The 19,108-nt window shown below is 39.6% G+C and overlaps 1 protein-coding gene across 1 annotated transcript; it reads right to left on the minus strand.

Annotated features, from left to right (window-relative positions):
* Window positions 1–1,740: 1,740 nt before the first annotated feature.
* LOC129841942 (NLR family CARD domain-containing protein 3-like) lies at window positions 1,741–16,872 on the minus strand. The gene is made up of 8 exons (XM_055910314.1): window positions 16,696–16,872; window positions 11,039–11,137; window positions 7,618–7,734; window positions 7,238–7,322; window positions 6,886–7,108; window positions 3,516–5,286; window positions 3,063–3,236; window positions 1,741–1,990 (listed from the first exon to the last, which is right to left on the minus strand). The coding sequence occupies exons 2-8, from the start codon at window positions 11,119–11,121 to the stop codon at window positions 1,756–1,758; spliced, it is 2,688 nt and encodes an 895-aa protein (XP_055766289.1). The 5' UTR covers window positions 11,122–11,137; window positions 16,696–16,872; the 3' UTR covers window positions 1,741–1,755.
* Window positions 16,873–19,108: the final 2,236 nt, after the last annotated feature.

Here is a 19,108-nt window from a genome sequence, read left to right on the forward strand (position 1 = left end):
GTGTGTGTGTGTGTGTGTGTGTGTCCAATGTGTGTGTGTGTCCAATGTGTTTGTCCAGTGTGTGTGTGTCTATTGTGAGTGTGTGTGTGTGTCCAGTGTGTGTCTGTGAGTCCAGTGTGTGTGTGTCCAGTGTGTGTGTTTCCAGTCTGTGTGTGTCCAGTGTGTGTGTGTCCAGTGTGTGTGTGTCCAGTGTGTGTGTGTCCAGTGTGTGTGTGTCCAGTCTGTGTGTGTCCAGTGTGTGTGTGTCCAGTGTGTGTGTGTCCAGTCTGTGTGTGTCCAGTGTGTGTGTGTGTCCAATGTGTGTGTGTGTCCAGTGTGTGTGTGTGTCCAGTGTGTGTGTCCTGTGTGTGTGTCCAGTGTGTGTGTGGGTGTGTGTGTTTGTCCAGTGTGTGTGTGGGTGTGTGTGTTTGTCCAGTGTGTGTGTGTGTGTGTGTGTGTCCAGTGTGTGTGTGTGTCTGTCCAGTGTGTGTGTGTCCAGTGTGTGTGTGTGTCAGGTTATTATTTCAAGGACACTGAGGAGTCTTCATAAACCCCAAACCCTGGATAGAGGGGCTCAGTGAATGTGGTGAATGTGTACAGGTGGGTCAGTGTGTCAGAGGAGGCTCTATAGAAGGACAGAGTGCCGGCTGGCCAGTCCAGATACACTCCTACTCTGTGGGAGCTGGAGGGGTGGACGTCTATGGTAGTGGGATTATTATTGTGCCTGGCAATGTAACTGTTGTCAGAGCAGAACAGACTCCAGGACTTGTCATTGTATCCAAGACAACAGTCATTAACCTCTCCTCTCCTGCTGATTCCTTTATATGTCACTCCTATATCAGCCCCCATTCTCCCACTCCACTCTACCTCCCAGTAACAGCGCCCAGTCAGACCCTCTCTACACAGCACCTGTCTACAGTCCTCAAATCTCTCTGGGTGATCAGGATACGGCTGCTCCTCTCTCCTACATGTCACCTTTCTGTTCTCCTCAGACAGAGAGAGGTGTCTGTTTACTGTGTTTAGGTCCAGTGTGAGATCACAGACATCTGATGGATGAAACCAGACACAATATTAGAAATCATCATCATTCACATTAGAATGTTAACTCACTTTTCACTAATTCATTTAATGTAGATGTTTCTAGGTATCAAAAGGAGAAGTTAAGGTAACTTGAGACTTGTTGAATGATCATATGTTATACTGTATGGTAATATAAAACACACTTATTCCCATTAATTACACACACACACACACACACACACACACACACACACACACACACACACACACACACACACACACACACACACACACACACACACACACACACACACACATTGTCAAAGCAACTCTTTGTAAACGTTGGTGTCCCTGATTTCTGCTTCTGTAGAACTACAGCTGATATTTAATATGACCAAGTCAGTAATGATGGTGGTCTTTGACTTTGACTTAACTTGAATTAAGACTTATTCTTAGTCATATTCTTCACAGCAGTCAACACTCACATTTTCTAAGCCCAGGTTTCATTCTGTTCTCTCCACCATGTTCCACACTGTAGCGGTAAGCAGAAGAACAGACAGTCATTGAGGGATACACCTGAACTCACACACACACAGGACTCTCTCACACACACACACACACACACACACACACACACACACACACACACACACACACACACACACACACACACACACACACACACACACACACACACACACACACACACACACACAGTAACATAACTTTGTCCAAGTGGTGGTCAGAATGTTTGTCTTAACTTGCCTGATAAGTCAAACATGTCTGATATGAACATGGACATAAACCCTCTACATACTTGAGTTTCTCCAGTCTGCAGTGTGGATCCTCCAGTCCAGCAGAGAGCAGTCTGACTCCTGAGTCTCCTGGGTGATTGTAGCTCAGGTCCAGCTCTCTCAGGTGTGAGGGGTTTGACCTCAGAGCTGAGACCAGAGAAGCACAGCCTTCCTCTGTGACTAGACAGCCTGACAGCCTGCAAAGAGTCAAATCATATTAAAATCACACTGATATTCTTTGGTGGTGAAAATAGTGGCAGTATATTTTTTCAACATATTCAGATACATCAGTGTCCTGAATCCTTCCATATCTATTCATAAATTCATGTATCATCATTAGAAACTTACAAATTATCAAAGTATTGCTTGTAGATAGAAAAATGTATAGTACAAATATTTGAGTAGACTGACCAGACCAGTTTAAAAAGCAGTATCAGTCAGAAGACAGACAGTGAGGTAATCTGGGGCTTAATCTTATGTCTAAGTTATTAACAAGTTTCTAAACACTACTAAATGAATCCTGACGATGCCTTGAATAAGAAAAATCATGTATCAATCATGAAATTGTGAGAAAGTTACAGAGACTACAACAAAACATACTAACCTCTCACCATTACCAATAACAGAGACTACAACAAAACATGCTAACCTCTCACCATTACCAATAACAGAGGCTACAACAAAACATGCTAACCTCTCACCATTACCAATAACAGAGACTACAACAAAACATGCTAACCTCTCACCATTACCAATAACAGAGGCTACAACAAAACATGCTAATCTCTCACCATTACCAATAACAGAGGCTACAACAAAACATGCTAACCTCTCACCATTTCCAATAACAGAGGCTACAACAAAACATGCTAACCTCTCACCATTACCAATAACAGTGGCTACAACAAAACATGCTAACCTCTCACCATTACCAATAACAGAGGCTACAACAAAACATGCTAACCTCTCACCATTACCAATAACAGAGACTACAACAAAACATGCTAACCTCTCACCATTACCAATAACAGAGACTACAACTAAACACGCTAACCTCTCACCATTAACCTCAAATAAAAGGTGACATTCTGGACTGTCACCTAATATGAAACATTCTATCTCAAATCCAAAATGCTGGAGCATAGCACCAAATGTAAAACTGTAAGTTTCACTGTCCAAACACATATGGTGTGGACTATGTGTGTCTGGTAAACACATGTGGATCTGGTGAACAGTTATCACTTGTTGACCAACTACAGGAATACTGACCTCAGAGTCTCCAGTTTACAGTGGGGATTCCCCAGTCCAGCAGAGAGCAGCTTCACTCGTGAATCCTTCAGGTCATTGTAGCTCAGGTCCAGCTCTCTCAGGTGTGAGGGGTTTGACTCCAGAGCTGAGACCAGAGAAGCACAGCCTTCCTCTGTGACTCCACAGTCTGACAGCCTGAAAAAGAGATCATCATGACTTCAAACACACTGTTAATTTAACGATTAGTGTAGAAGGACAATGGCAGATACATTTGGTTTATTCTCCCAAACAACATATAGATTCATCTTCCGTCTCCTAGAATTGTATGGCCATAATGTTATACTAATGTAAAAATAAATACATTTATTCAATATGTTATTCAATATAATATTATATACATATTATAACACATTTTCTAGAAACTGAATATTTTCTCCTGATGATTAGTTCTTAAATGTAATTTTATTTACTCACAGAGCAGCTCTGGAGGCTTTGACCACTGGCAGCAGCCTCAGAAGACTTTCCTCTGATCTGGAGTATTTCTTCAGGTCAAACACATCCAGCTCCTTTTCTGAAGTCAGCAACACAAAGACCAGAGCTGACCACTGTGCAGGTGACAGGTTGGGTTTTGAGAGACTTCCTGAGCTCAGGTAGCTTTGGATCTCCTCCACTAGAGAATGGTCATTCAGTTCATTCAGACAGTGGAACAGATTGATGCTCCTCTCTGGAGAGGGATTCTCCCTGATCTTCTCCTTGATGTACTTCACTGTTTCTTCATGGCTCTGTGAGCTGCTTCTTGACTTTGTCAGTAGACCTCGTAAGTGCTTCTGATTGGACTCCAGTGAGAGGCCCAGAAGGAAGCGGAGGAAAAGGTCCAGGTTTCCCGTCTCACTTTGTAAGGCTTTATCCACAGCACTCTTGTAGAACGTAACTTCAGGCTCGTCTTTTGTTTGCAGTTTGTCCATTAGATTCTCATTGTTGTTGATGAAGGAGAGGAACACATATACAGCAGCCAGAAACTCCTGAATGCTCAGATAAACAAAGCAGTACACCTTGTCCTGGTACAGCCCACATTCCTCTTTAAAGATCTGTGTGCACAATCCTGAGTACACTGAGGCTTCACTGACATCAATGCCAGCCTCTTTCAGGTCTTCTTCATAGAAAATCAGATTGCCCTTCACAAGCTGTTGAAAAGCCAGTTTTCCCAGTGACAGAATGCTCTCTTTATTCCAGTGTGGACCTGTCTCTTCTTTCCCAACATACTTTTCATTCTTCTGTTTGGTATGAAACACCACAAGGTGTGTGTACATCTCAGTCAGAGTCTTGGGCATCTCTTCTCTCTTATGTTTCAGCATGTGTTCAAGGACTGTTGCAGAAATCCAACAGAAGACTGGAATGTGGCACATGATGTGGAGGCTCCTTGATGTCTTTATGTGTGAGATGATTCTGCTGGCCAGGTCCTCATCACTGAATCTCTTCCTGAAGTACTCCTTCTTCTGTGGGTCATTGAACCCTCGTACCTCTGTCACCTGGTCAACACACCCTGAAGGGATCTTATTGGCTGCTGCAGGTCGGGTAGTTATCCAGAGGAGAGCAGAGGGAAGCAGATTTCCCTTGATGAGATTTGTCAGCAGAACATCCACGGAGGTTGACTCTGTGACGTCCCAACAGATCTTGTTCTTCTGGAAGTCTAGGGGCAGTCGGCACTCATCCAGACCATCAAAGATGAACAGAACTTTGTACTTGTTGTAGATGGAGAATCCTGATTGTTTGGTTTCCATTGAGAAGTGATTGAGAAGTTTAATGAAAGTGTGTTTGTCCTCTTTCATCAAATTCAGCTCCCGAAAAGGGAATGAAAATACAAATTGGACATCCTGATTTGTTTTTCCTTCAGCCCAGTCCAGAATGAACTTCTGCACAGAGACTGTTTTTCCAATGCCAGCGACTCCCTTTGTCAGCACAGTTCTGATAAGTTTGTCTTGTCTAGTTAAGGGTTTGAAGATGTCGTTACATTTGATTGCAGTCTCTGGTCTTGCTTGTTTCCTGGTTGTTGTCTCAATCTGTCTCAGCTCATGTTCATTATTGACCTCTCCTGTTCCACCCTCTGTGATGTAGAGCTCTGTGTAGATCTTATTGAGAAGTGTTGGGTTTCCTTGTTTAGCGATCCCCTCAAATACACATTGAAACTTCTTCTTTAGATTAGATTTGAGTTCACGTTGGCAAATCACAGCAAGCTCATCTGAATGAAGAAATAACACAGAGGATATTAATATTACGTCTGTTTTAATGACTACAGTATTGTAGGACTGTTATAAAGTTTTACATTATAATAATTTATTCTCTTAACTGACTGTATAAATGTGTAAATGTTTTCATAATGCATTACAGACTGGTGTGACTGATTATATTATTATTGGTATTATTGATGGTATTATTAATGTTGTCTCTCTAATCTTCTCTCTCTAAATTAATCACCACAACACATCCCTGCTGCTACTTGATGAGGTCACTAGGTGTTGTGTTAAGGCTAGAGGTCGACCGATTAATCGGAATGGCCGATTAATTAGGGCCGATTTCAAGTTTTCATAACAATCGGAAATCGTTATTTTTGGACGCCGATTTTTTCTTTTTTTCTTCTTTATTTAAGTCAGTTAAGAACACATTCTTATTTTCAATGACGGCCTAGAAACGGTGGGTTAACTGCCTCGTTCAGGGGCAGAATGACAGATTTTCACCTTGTCAGCTCGGGGGATCCAATCTTGCAACCTTCAGGTTAACTAGTCCAACGCAATAACGACCTGCCTGCCTCTCGTTGCACTCCACAAGGAATGCAGTAAGCCAAGGTAAGTAGCTAGCTAGCATTAAACTTATCTTATAAAAAACAATCAATCAATCAGAACCACTAGTTAACTACACATGGTTGATGATATTACTAGATATTATCTAGCGTGTCCTGCGTTGCATATAATCTGACTGAGCATACAAGTATCTATGTATCTGACTTAGCGGTGGTAGGCAGAAGCAGGCACGTAAACATTCATTCAAACAGCACTTTCATGCGTTTTGCCAGCAGCTATTCGTTGTGCGTCAAGCATTGCGCTGTTTATGACTTCAAGCCTATCAACTCCCGAGATGAGGCTGGTGTAACCGAAGTGAAATGGCTAGCTAGTTAGCGCGCGCTAATAGCGTTTCAAACGTCACTCGCTCTGAGCCTTGGAGTGGTTGTTCCCCTTGCTCTGCATGGGTAACGCTGCTTCGAGGGTGGCTGTTGTCGTTGTGTTCCTGGTTCAAGCCCAGGTAGGAGCGAGGAGAGGGACGGAAGCTATACTGTTACACTGGCAATACTAAAGTGCCTATAAGAACATCCAATAGTCAAAGGTTAATGAAATACAAATGGTATAGAGGGAAATAGTCCTATAATTCCTATAATAACTACAACCTAAAACTTCTATTGAAGACTCATGTTAAAAGGAACCACCAGCTTTCATATGTTCTCATGTTCTGAGCAAGGAACTTAAACGTTAGCTTTCTTACATGGCACATATTGCACTTCTACTTTCTTCTCCAACACTTTGTTTTTGCATTATTTAATTATATATGAAGTTAAAATAAGTGTTCATTCAGTATTGTTGTAATTGTCATTATTACAAGTAAATGTAAAAAAAATTGTATCGGCTTTTTTGGTCGTCCAATAATCGGTATCTGCGTTGAAAAATCCTAATCGGTCGACCTCTAGTTAAGGCTGCTACAATATCATTGAGTTACACAGCTACTTTAGATGTACTTTAGCTACAGCTTTTAAATGTTATAAAACACCATTAAACATGAGGCAGACAGATCTTACATTTCTCCAGTGTGTCAGCAAGCTCCTTCTGGTTCATTTTCCTCAGGACGTGCAGTGTGATCTTCAGAGCCCCCTCTCTGGCACTGCTCTCCTGCTTCTCATCTTCAGCATCCACCACTTCCTGGTTCTGACTCTCAAAGCCTTCTGGGAGTTCTGGACTAAGAATCCTCTTGAACATCTTCAGCTCGTTCTTCACAAATGTCACAATATTCTTTTCAAGCATCTGAAATAAATAAAGTAAATAAGTTAAGCCAGAGAATAAATGCTTTCTCATTAACACATTAATTAATGATTGACAGATCAACTTTACTTGAGGTAAACAAAAACAAATGTACATAACAGGACCACATACACTGAATATGGAGGCCAGGTCTGTTTGATGACTCTGGGAAGACTGACCACTGAGAATCTCTGACTCTGATCTCTCCTGTTGGTTTCTGTGAACAAAACATGAGATTACATCTCCTCATCCAGGGAGCACACACACACACACACACACACACACACACACACACACACACACACACACACACACACACACACACACACACACACACACACACACACACACGGAGGGAATGTTGTGTTTGTTTAATATTGTTTTAGGACTATGAAAATGGACAAAAGGATTAGCCTATGGATTATGAAAACAACAAATAGAAATGGGAGAGGAGAAATGACTGGAGACAGTGTTGTTTAACTCACTGACCATGACCCATGAGTTCTTCTTACCTTTGTTCAGTAGAAAAGTCTCCCTCTCTAAACTGTATAGGTTGAACCATAGACTTGTCACTCTTCATGGACACACAGCTGGGTACAGGGGAGGCTGGTCTCTCCTGCTTGATTGGACTTCAACACAACAGAGACAAACATTACATCTCTCATCTACTCTGAGCTCAGATGGGGAAACATAAGAAGAGTTTCATTCCAAAAAGCTATATATCCATTTTCAGAAATGTTAGTAAATGAGCTTTTATTGTTTAAAGAAGTTATGTTTATGTTTTTTGCTAAATGAGGCGATGGCACGTGGGTACCTGCTTCTATAAACCAATGAGGAGATGGCACATGGGTATCTGCTTCTATAAACCAATGAGGAGATGGCACGTGGGTACCTGCTTCTATAAACCAATGAGGAGATGGCACGTGGGTACCTGCTTCTATAAACCAATGAGGAGATGGCACGTGGGTACCTGCTTCTATAAACCAATGAGGAGATGGCACGTGGGTACCTGCTTCTATAAACCAATGAGGAGATGGCACGTGGGTACCTGCTTCTATAAACCAATGAGGAGATGGCACGTGGGTACCTGCTTCTATAAACCAATGAGGAGATGGCACGTGGGTACCTGCTTCTATAAACCAATGAGGAGATGGCACGTGGGTACCTGCTTCTATAAACCAATGAGGAGATGGCACGTGGGTACCTGCTTCTATAAACCAATGAGGAGATGCAGCGCGATCTGTGTCACAAATAGAACTGACTTCTAGACGCTCGTTGGCGTGCGCGTGCAGTGTGTCATTTTTAATAACGAAATTAATTTAGCGACGCGAGCGTTGTAGTCAGCCCCGCTAAAAGGCTGGTGTCGTTACTCTGCCTTCTCCGGGGGCATGTTGAGGTAAATTTACTAACCGGGAGGGTTGAATTATGTAATTTATTGGAGGGCTGGAAGACGCACTCTTGTCTTTTATATTCCGAGGTTGTTAACGCGCAATATCAGATATTAAGATGTTTTGTATAAAGAATGTATCCTGAGGTTGAGGCTCTGACTAGTGATTATTTACCCGGTGTTCAATACCTGCTATTGAGGCGCCCTGAAAATAATATTCAAAAGATTGGTCCTTGGACACAGAGGGGTTAAACACTAAAGTTACCGTTCATCTAGTGGAGAGAGGAGAACCGGACAGAGGTAGTCAGCATCCGTCAACGAGAGAATGATGTATTGTTAGCTAAGTTAACTAGGATGCTGCTGGTATAGTAGCTAGCTAGCTTACCTAACTGTACCGACTAGCTTGGCTAGCTAGCTGGTCGTTCTGTACCTCGTCTCGATGAAAATGATGAATCCGGTGAACCACAAAATGAACCAAGGATAGAGAGTGAAAAGGATCTGGCTACACTCATACTGTCCCTGACCGTAAAGAAAAAAGCAAATTGAACACTAAACTTCGGTGTCTCAACACTGTAGTGAACTCCGTCGTTTTTCTCCAAGATCACCTCAGCCAACTCTGCGCGTAACCGGACAATATGCTTGGCGCCACACCGAACGTGGACGCGGACAGTTCTGTACGGGAACGCGGACATGTCTGTACGGGAACGCGGACATGTCTGTACGGGAACGCGGACAGTTCTGTACGGGAACGCGGACAGTTCTGTACGGGAACGCGGACAGTTCCAGGAAGCGGACATGAGCAGTGCGACACAATCAACTAAACCCAGTCTTTACAGTGGGTTACATTAGTAATATTCATGTTTTATTATTATGTAAAACAAACATTCTAAGTTTTTTATAACAATGTTTTGAGATCTGGGTCCATATCGCCAAAGTGTCTCTTAGTAGAAAATTGGTCGTATAAGTGCTGAGAATAAAGACATTTTACACTTCTGGTATAAATTAAAGCTTTGCATGAAGTCTCTAGTCCCACCTAGTCGGCAGATATTCAGGACACCTCGTGAGCTGTCCTAAGTAGTTAAGAGTTAACAGCAGGTGTCTTGATAATACTATAGAGTAATGCAGTGAGTCAGTGGTTCCTGCGCCACATGTAATTGCTTTGGAGTAGTTAAAAATAATGTTTTTACATTTCTATATGATCAATCTATAAATAATATAGACCTACATGCAACAGTATGTCTTGTGCTTTTGGCAATGATTTATGTATAATAATTATGTATCACAAGCAATACCATGTATGTCTCAAGCATTTTGTCTTAATTTTGGCAGATTAAATCATGCTTATTTCTGAAGATTAACTCAGGTTTTCATCCAGCGGCTAAGGAGTTGGAGCTGTGGCAGGAGTTGGAGCTGTGGCTGAAAGGTGGCTGGTTCGAATCCCTGGCCGGGCGATGGAAAAAAACGGAAGGAATTGATCTGACCACTGGAGGGGTGCTGGGTTCATATACTCAAAACATCCACCTTTTGTTGATCAGAACTAAAGAGGTTCTTCTTCACTGAACCCAAAAATATATATCACTTTTAGTGGTTCCATATATTAAGGAAGTGGTTCTATAAGGAACCTTCTTTTCTAAGAGTGTATAATAAACACGTTTTTCTTTTGATTATTTATTTATCTATATCATGTTATTTCAAGTTATCCCTTTGGAGCGCAACATCAAATTGTTAAATAATAATCTTAAATTGGGCGTGGCTATAAATTGGGTAATTAAAGGCATCTGGGGCGTAATATGTGTTTGATGAAAATTAACATTGTTGCAACGTTGTAGGCAACATTATTGGCAAGGGACTTGATGCTACTATGTCAAAGATATTTAGAGTTGTTAAAGGGTGTGAAGAGTGTGTTGATGTAACGGTAATATTGTCAAAATTCTGCTTGTAACAACGATCAGAATCGGTTAATAAAATATGCATTCCATTATATTAGGCAATAATTAAGAGCAGGCAAAGTGGTCGTGTCGTGTGAAAATTCTATCAAATGTCTTACATTGCAACGAGTACAGTCAGGGTGCCGTGGAACCCCTGCAGTACCTCCACAGACCCCGGATTGAGAACCCCTGCAGTACCTCCACAGACCCCGGATTGAGAACCCCTGCAGTACCTCCACAGACCCCGGATTGAGAACCCCTGCAGTACCTCCACAGACCCCGGATTGAGAACCCCTGCAGTACCTCCACAGACCCCGGATTGAGAACCCCTGCAGTACCTCCACAGACCCCGGATTGAGAACCCCTGCAGTACCTCCACAGACCCCGGATTGAGAACCCCTGCAGTACCTCCACAGACCCCGGATTGAGAACCCCTGCAGTACCTCCACAGACCCCGGATTGAGAACCCCTGCAGTACCTCCACAGACCCCGGATTGAGAACCCCTGATTTAGCAGATGCTCTTATCCAGAGTGATTTACAGTAAGTGCATTCATCTTAAAATAGCTATTTATTTAGGAAATTAACTTAATAAATTGTTCATAAAATTGTCATCTTACCTCTTAGCTTTGGTGTCATGTCCCCCAGAGAGATGCATTTTAGAGGCAGGTCCCCCCTCCTCTCTCTCCCCAGAGAGACTCATTTTAGAGCACTGACCCCTAAACAGAGATCCAGCATGTTGGTTGTGGTTAACACAGTGACAACTAAACAGAGATCCAACATGTTGGTTGTGGTTAACACAGTGACAAGTCATTATTGAATGTCAATTGTTCTCATGAATTCATTATCTCTGAGAAATAAAACATTTACTAACAGACATAGAAACAGCCAGGTGATTTAATGCATCACATCAACATGTAGTTGTGACATTTCATCTCCATGGTAACTGTCAATAATAATAATAAGTCACTGTTTGTTAAGGTAGTTCTAGACAGTACAGCAACAATAATAATAATAATAATAATAACAATAAGTCACTGTTTGTTAAGGTAGTTATAGACAGTACAGCAACAATAATAATAATAATACTAAAAAGTCACTGTTTGTTAAGGTAGTTATAGACAGTACAGCAACAATAATAATAATAATAAGTCACTGTTTGTTAATAAGGTAGTTCTAGACAGTACAGCAACAATAATAATAATAACAATAATAATAAGTCACTGTTTGTTAAGGTAGTTATAGACAGTACAGCAACAATAATAATAATAATAAGTCACTGTTTGTTAAGGTAGTTCTAGACAGTACAGCAATAATAATAATAATAATAAGTCACTGTTTGTTAAGGTAGTTATAGACAGTACAGCAACAACAATAATAATAATAATAAGTCACTGTTTGTTAAGGTAGTTCTAGACAGTACAGCAACAATAATAATAATAATAATAAGTCACTGTTTGTTAAGGTAGTTCTAGACAGTACAGCAACAATAATAATAATAATAATAAGTCACTGTTTGTTAAGGTAGTTATAGACAGTACAGCAACAACAATAATAATAATAATAAGTCACTGTTTGTTAATAAGGTAGTTCTAGACAGTACAGCAACAATAATAATAATAACAATAATAATAAGTCACTGTTTGTTAAGGTAGTTATAGACAGTACAGCAACAATAATAATAATAATAATAATAATAATAATAAGTCACTGTTTGTTAAGATAGTTATAGACAGTACAGCAACAATAATAATAATAATAATAATAAGTCACTGTTTGTTAAGGTAGTTATAGACAGTACAGCAACAATAATAATAATAATAATAATAAGTCACTGTTTGTTAAGGAAGTTATAGACAGTACAGCAACAATAATAATAATAATAATAATAATAATAATAAGTCACTGTTTGTTAAGGTAGTTATAGACAGTACAGCAACAATAATAATAATAATAAGTCACTGTTTGTTAAGGTAGTTATAGACAGTACAGCAACAACAATAATAATAATAATAATAATAAGTCACTGTTTGTTAAGGTAGTTATAGACAGTACAACAACAATAATAATAATAATAATAATAAGTCACTGTTTGTTAAGGTAGTTATAGACAGTACAGCAACAACAACAATAACAATAATAATAAGTCACTGTTTGTTAAGGTAGTTATAGACAGTACAGCAACAACAATAATAATAATAATAAGTCACTGTTTGTTAATTAAGGTAGTTATAGACAGTACAGCAACAATAATAATAATAATAATAATAATAATAAGTCACTGTTTGTTAAGGTAGTTATAGACAGTACAGCAACAACAATAATAATAATAATAATAAGTCACTGTTTGTTAAGGTAGTTCTAGACAGTACAGCAACACAAGGCCATGTCTCACAATTATTTGTATTCACTAACAGTAGGCTATTTATTGTTCATTGTCTTTCAATCTGTTATTTTCTAAACGTATCTGAGAATATAGACAGAAGGGCTGAAATGGACATCATTGATCCATTCAGAAAGTTTTTTTGCATCAAGTAAGAGATTTTATATTATGTAAAGTAGACTAGGTTATAATGTATAATAGCAGTTTGTTAGTGATATGCAGATCAAGGTCTATACCTCAGCTATAGCCTACATATCATAGATGACCAGCCTAAACCTGTTCAGGTCAGTTCACATAATGTTATAGTCCTACCAGTAGCAGGACAGAGCATGTACACTATATATACAAAAGTATGTGGACACCCCTTCAAATTAGAAAATTCAGCTATTTCAGCCACACCCGCTGCTGACAGATGTATAGAATCGAGCAGACCGCCATGCAATCTCCATAGACAAATGTCATAGGATGCCACCTTACCAACAAGTCAGTTCGTCAAATTCCTGCCCTGCTAGAGCTGCCCCGGTCAACTGTAAGTGCTGTTATTGTGAAGTGGAAACGTCTAGGAGCAACAACGGCTCAACTGTGAAGTGGTAGGCCACACAAGCTCACAGAACGGGCCAACCGAGTGCAGAAGAGCATAAAAATGGTCTGTCCTCGGTTGCAACACGCACTACCAAGTTCCAATCTGCAACGTCAGCAAAATAACTGTTCGTCGGGAGCTTCATTAGTTAGAAATTAGTTTCCATGGTCGAGCAGCCGTACACAAGATCATCATGCGCAATGCCAAGCATCTGCTTGAGTGGTGTAAAGCTCGCCGCCATTGGACTCTGGAACAGTGGAAACGTGTTCGTTGGAATTATGAATCACGCTTCACCATCTGGCAGTCCGACAGACGAATCTGGGTTTGGCGGATGCCAGGAAAACGCTACCTGCCCGAATGCATTGTGCCAACTGTAAAGTTTGGTGGAGGAGGAATAATGGTCTGGGCTGTTTTTCATGGTTCGGGCCCCCTAGTTCTAGTGAAGAGAAATCTTAACGCTACAGTATAAAATTACATTCTAGACGATTCTGTGCTTCCAACTTTGTGGAAACAGTTTGGTGAAAGGCCATTTCCTGTTTCAGCATGACAATGCCCCCGTGCACAAAGCGAGGTCCATACAGAAATGGCTTGCCGAGATCGGTGTGGATGAACTTGACTGGCCTGCACAGAGCCCTGACCTCAACCAATCTAACACCTTTGGGATGAATTGGAACGCCGACTGCGAGCCAGGCCTAATCACCCAACATCAGTGCCCGACCTCCCTAATGCTCTTGTGGCTGAATGGAAGCAAGTCCCCGCAGCAATGTTCCAACATCTAGTGCAAAGCCTTCCCAGAAGAGTGGAGGCTGTTATAGCAGCAAAGGGGGAACAACTCCATATTAATGCCTATGATTTTGGAATGAGATGTTCGACTAGCAGGTGTCCACATATTTTTGGTCATGTAGTGTATAAAGCCTAATCTAAATCAAATCAAATCAAATGTTATTGGTCACAATGTCAGAGCGGCATAGACTAAGATAGAATAGTATAGAATACAGTATATACATATGAGATGAGTAATGCATAGACTAAGATACAGTAGAATAGTATAGAATACAGTATATACATATGAGATGAGTAATACATAGACTAAGATACAGTATAATAGTATAGAATACAGTATATACATATGAGATGAGTAATGCATAGACTAAGATACAGTAGAATAGTATAGAATGCAGTATATACATATGAGATGAGTAATGCATAGACTAAGATACAGTAGAATAGTATAGAATACAGTATATACATATGAGATGAGTAATGCATAGACTAAGATACAGTAGAATAGTATAGAATGCAGTATATACATATGAGATGAGTAATACAGACTAAGATACAGTAGAATAGTATAGAATACAGTATATACATATGAGATGAGTAATGAATAGACTAAGATACAGTAGAATAGTATAGAATGCAGTATATACATATGAGATGAGTAATACATAGACTAAGATACAGTAAAATAGTATAGAATGCAGTATATACATATGAGATGAGTAATACATAGACTAAGATACAGTAGAATAGTATAGAATACAGTATATACATATGAGATGAGTAATACATAGACTAAGATACAGTAGAATAGTATAGAATACAGTATATACATATGAGATGAGTAATACATAGACTAAGATACAGTAGAATAGTATAGAATACAGTATATACATATGAGATGAGTAATACATAGACTAAGATACAGTAGAATAGTATAGAATACAGTATATACATATGAGATGAGTAATACATAGACTAAGATACAGTAGAATAGTATAGAATACAGTATATACATATGAGATGAGTAATGCATAGACTAAGATACAGTAGAATAGTATAGAATACAGTATATACATATGAGATGAGTAATGCCAGATATTTATAGCCGAGGCCAGATTCTTTTCACAACATTTCCAACAGAGACCATCAGGTTCCTACAAATCAACACATTTATCTGTCTTCTAACACTTTTATCTGTCTTCTAAATACTTTAAAGTACTACTTACTATTTATATATTACTATTTATGTTTTTAACAACTTTTACTTTTACTTCACTACATTCATGAAGAAAATGATTTTTTTACTCCATACATTTTCCCTGACTCCCAAAATTACTCGTTACATTTTGAATGCTTAGCAGGACAGAAAATGGTCTAATTCACACACTTATCAAGAGAACATCCCTGGTCATCCCTCCTGCCTCTGATCTGGAGGACTCACTAAACACAAATACTTTGTTTTTAAATGATGTCTGAGTGTTGGAGTGTGACCCTGGCTATCCGGAAATTAAAATAACAAGAAAGTTGTGCCGTCTGGTTTGATTAATAAAAGGAATTGAAATTATTACTACTTTACTTTTACTTTGATAATTAAGTATATTTGAGCAATTAAATGTACTTTTGATACTTAATAATATTTAAAACCAAATACTTTTAGACTTTTACTGAAGTAGAATTTTACTGGGTGACTTTCATTTTTAATTTAATAATTTCTATTAAGGAATCTTTACTTTTAGTCAAGTATGACAATTGAGTTGAGAACTGAGTTCTGTTTCCACCACTGTTCTAACGTTCCATATGAGACACAGTTTCAACAGACATTCTGGAACTGCGTCGGCTACAAAGTTACTTTACATTTCATATAAGGAAATAAAGTAACGGTCACTGGGGGAATTTGTTTTGCATTGCCCGGCTCCCCGGGTGAGCAGAGTTTGCGCATTTTATACCAATCCATTGGTCCTTAAAGTAAATGTCCACCCACCTGTAGCACCGGGCCATGCAAAACGAACTTCCCACAGTCGCAGCGCACTGAGGCACAGAGTTCTAAACCCAGACGCGTTTCTTCAAGACATCTCTCTTACATTATTTTTGATAAACATTTAATTTACTCGAAACCAAGTTTAGTTGTGTTTTTTTTCCTGCAAAATGTGAGTTAGTGTAGGCCTTTAATAATTGTAAGTGGGCCTACAAACCCAAAAGGTTTTAATTTGAGAATGTTCATTTGTATGCCTCAAATATTAAACTGTCTTAAAATATTTGATGATTAGTTGAATCAGGTGTGTAAGTGCTGGTAAGAACAAAAGGATTGAGAAACCCTGAGATAACATAAAACCATATAGTTGAAAAGCTCCTCCACCATCTTTACCAGACGTTTTACTGATAACATGTCGGCCTACTGATTAGTTTACACTTTGAAAACTGCTGTCTGTCAGCAACTCAAGTGGCAGTTCTACTAACTAGTAATATCTCATTACAGATATTCATTCTCTTACTCTGTCCTTTAGAATAAATTATTTTTCAGAAATACTTACTTTATTTTTCAATAATCTCCATATAGTGTTTTCTGCTCTGTCGTCTCAAAATGGATCCTGAACAAAAGAACAACTTTACTTTCTGTTTCAGCTCAGCCGTCTCCCCACCCTGATAATAAAGTGTTTTATTGGTATCTTCCACTAGATGGCAGTAAACACCTGCTGTAACTAGACTTTACAACTATGTGTTCTGTTTCATACAAGCAGTATCCCAGAGGAGGGTACTGACCTAGGATCAGCCCCCCCCTCTCCATGTAATCTGATTCAATATGATCTAGGATCAGGTCCTCCTCTCCATGTAATCTGATTCAATATGATCTAGGATCAGGTCCCTCCTCTCCATGTAATCTGATTCATTATGATCTAGGATCAGGTCCCCCCTCTCCATGTAATCTGATTCATTATGATCTAGGATCAGGTCCCCCTCTCCATGTAATCTGATTCATTATGATCTAGGATCAGGTCCCCCCTCTCCATGTAATCTGATTCATTATGATCTAGGATCAGGTCCCCCCTCTCCATGTAATCTGATTCATTATGATCTAGGATCAGGTCCCCCCTCTCCATGTAATCTGATTCATTATGATCTAGGATCAGGTCCCTCCTCTCCATGTAATCTGATTCATTATGATCTAGGATCAGGTCCTCCTCTCCATGTAATCTGATTCATTATGATCTAGGATCAGGTCCCCCCTCTCCATGTAATCTGATTCATTATGATCTAGGATCAGGTCCCCCTCTCCATGTAATCTGATTCATTATGATTGTTTTGTCTCATGTCTCTTTATATTCATATAGCCTGGGGGCCATGTAATCTGATTCATTATGATTGTTTTGTCTCATTTCTCTTTATATTCATGTAGCCTGGGGGCCATGTAATCTGATTCATTATGATTGTTTTGTCTCATGTCTCTTTATATTCGTGTAGCCTGGGGGAAATGTAGCTGTATTGAAATGACCTTGTTTTATAACCTTCTTTGTTGCTCAGTGGTACTTCAATTGTCCTGACCACGTCCAGTTCTTTCACACAGTAATGCTCCAGCATCCACTCAGAGATTATGCATCTAATGCATTCCTCAAATACTGCAGAGTTGTTCAGCAAGTCCCTGAGATGGTCCTGTTCAACCACATGTATTAGTTTATTTGTCAGATGAAACCTGAGGGGATCACTGTAGTGTCATAATGCATCAACAATGGTTCTGAGGTCCTCAACAATGTTATTCTGTACCGTAGCTGGGATGCAGTGTTCTTTCCTGATTTACTAAATAAAAAGACAGATATTGTTTTAGAGACGTTCAATCAGCTGCTCAGTGTTGATCTCTGTGGCTTGAACATATTCAGCCTCTGGCAGACTCTCTACATCGCTCATGTCATCTTCAATGGGATCAGTCCCAGTCTCAAATTCATCATGAGGGCAATTCTCATCTAAGTTGTCTCTGAAAAGCTCTCTGTGGTTTTGGTAGATGTGTGGCCGATAGACGCTGAAACATCTATTTGTTTTCCCACACCCATTAACTCCACAGGTAATTAGAACATGTGGTTCATGCTGGTGATAGAGGACAATATGTGTGAGTCGTCTGGACACAGAGAAAGTTTGCTCGTTGCAAAGTGGACTATTGAATAGAGTTGGCATTCTTCAGAAAGATTGTGAACGTTGGAATGATGGGATGGAATCATGGAGATCATTGGTACTCAGCCACTTGCAGACATCATCAAGGGACCAGTCTTCCACAGCCACACTCAAATTCAAGTTGACACATAAAGCAAACATTAAATGTATTAGTGTGGAGGCTAAAACTAAACCTATCCCACTCTTTCCAGACAACCACCTTTCCTCCTATTTTGTATTTATGGTTGTTCCATAACGAAGCAGAGCTTGTCAGGAAAGGTGAAGATATCTGTCTCTTATTTATCTGACTCCATATTTCTTAGTTTGGGACATTATGGGATTCTGCAGTCCCACATTTAAGTGTTGACTCAGATAATATGATGCTCCAAATGGGGCATTAAGTTCTTCTTCCATGTCGACCCAAATTGTCCTATTAGAGTTGTCAATAAAGAGCCTATCAGGGCAGTTATAAAGTCTTCTTGATATAATTGTCCTATTAGAGTTGTCAATAAAGAGCCTATCAGGGCATACCTAGTTATCTACCTCTGATGTGAGCAGATCTCACTCCCAGACTGTAACTGATAGTCAACATACCTAGTTATCTACCTCTGATGTGAGCAGATCTCACTCCCAGACTGTAACTGATAGTCAACATACCTAGTTATCTACCTCTGATGTGAGCAGATCTCACTCCCAGCTCTGAGGTGATTTAACTTTTGTTCTGCACAGGACTACTGGAGTAATGGATTTTTATTATTTTATTTTTTATTTTCTATTTTTTATTTTATTTTGCTGTTTTTACCT

This window comes from Salvelinus fontinalis, unplaced genomic scaffold, assembly GCF_029448725.1.
Source record: "Salvelinus fontinalis isolate EN_2023a unplaced genomic scaffold, ASM2944872v1 scaffold_0004, whole genome shotgun sequence".
NCBI lineage: Eukaryota > Metazoa > Chordata > Actinopteri > Salmoniformes > Salmonidae > Salvelinus > Salvelinus fontinalis.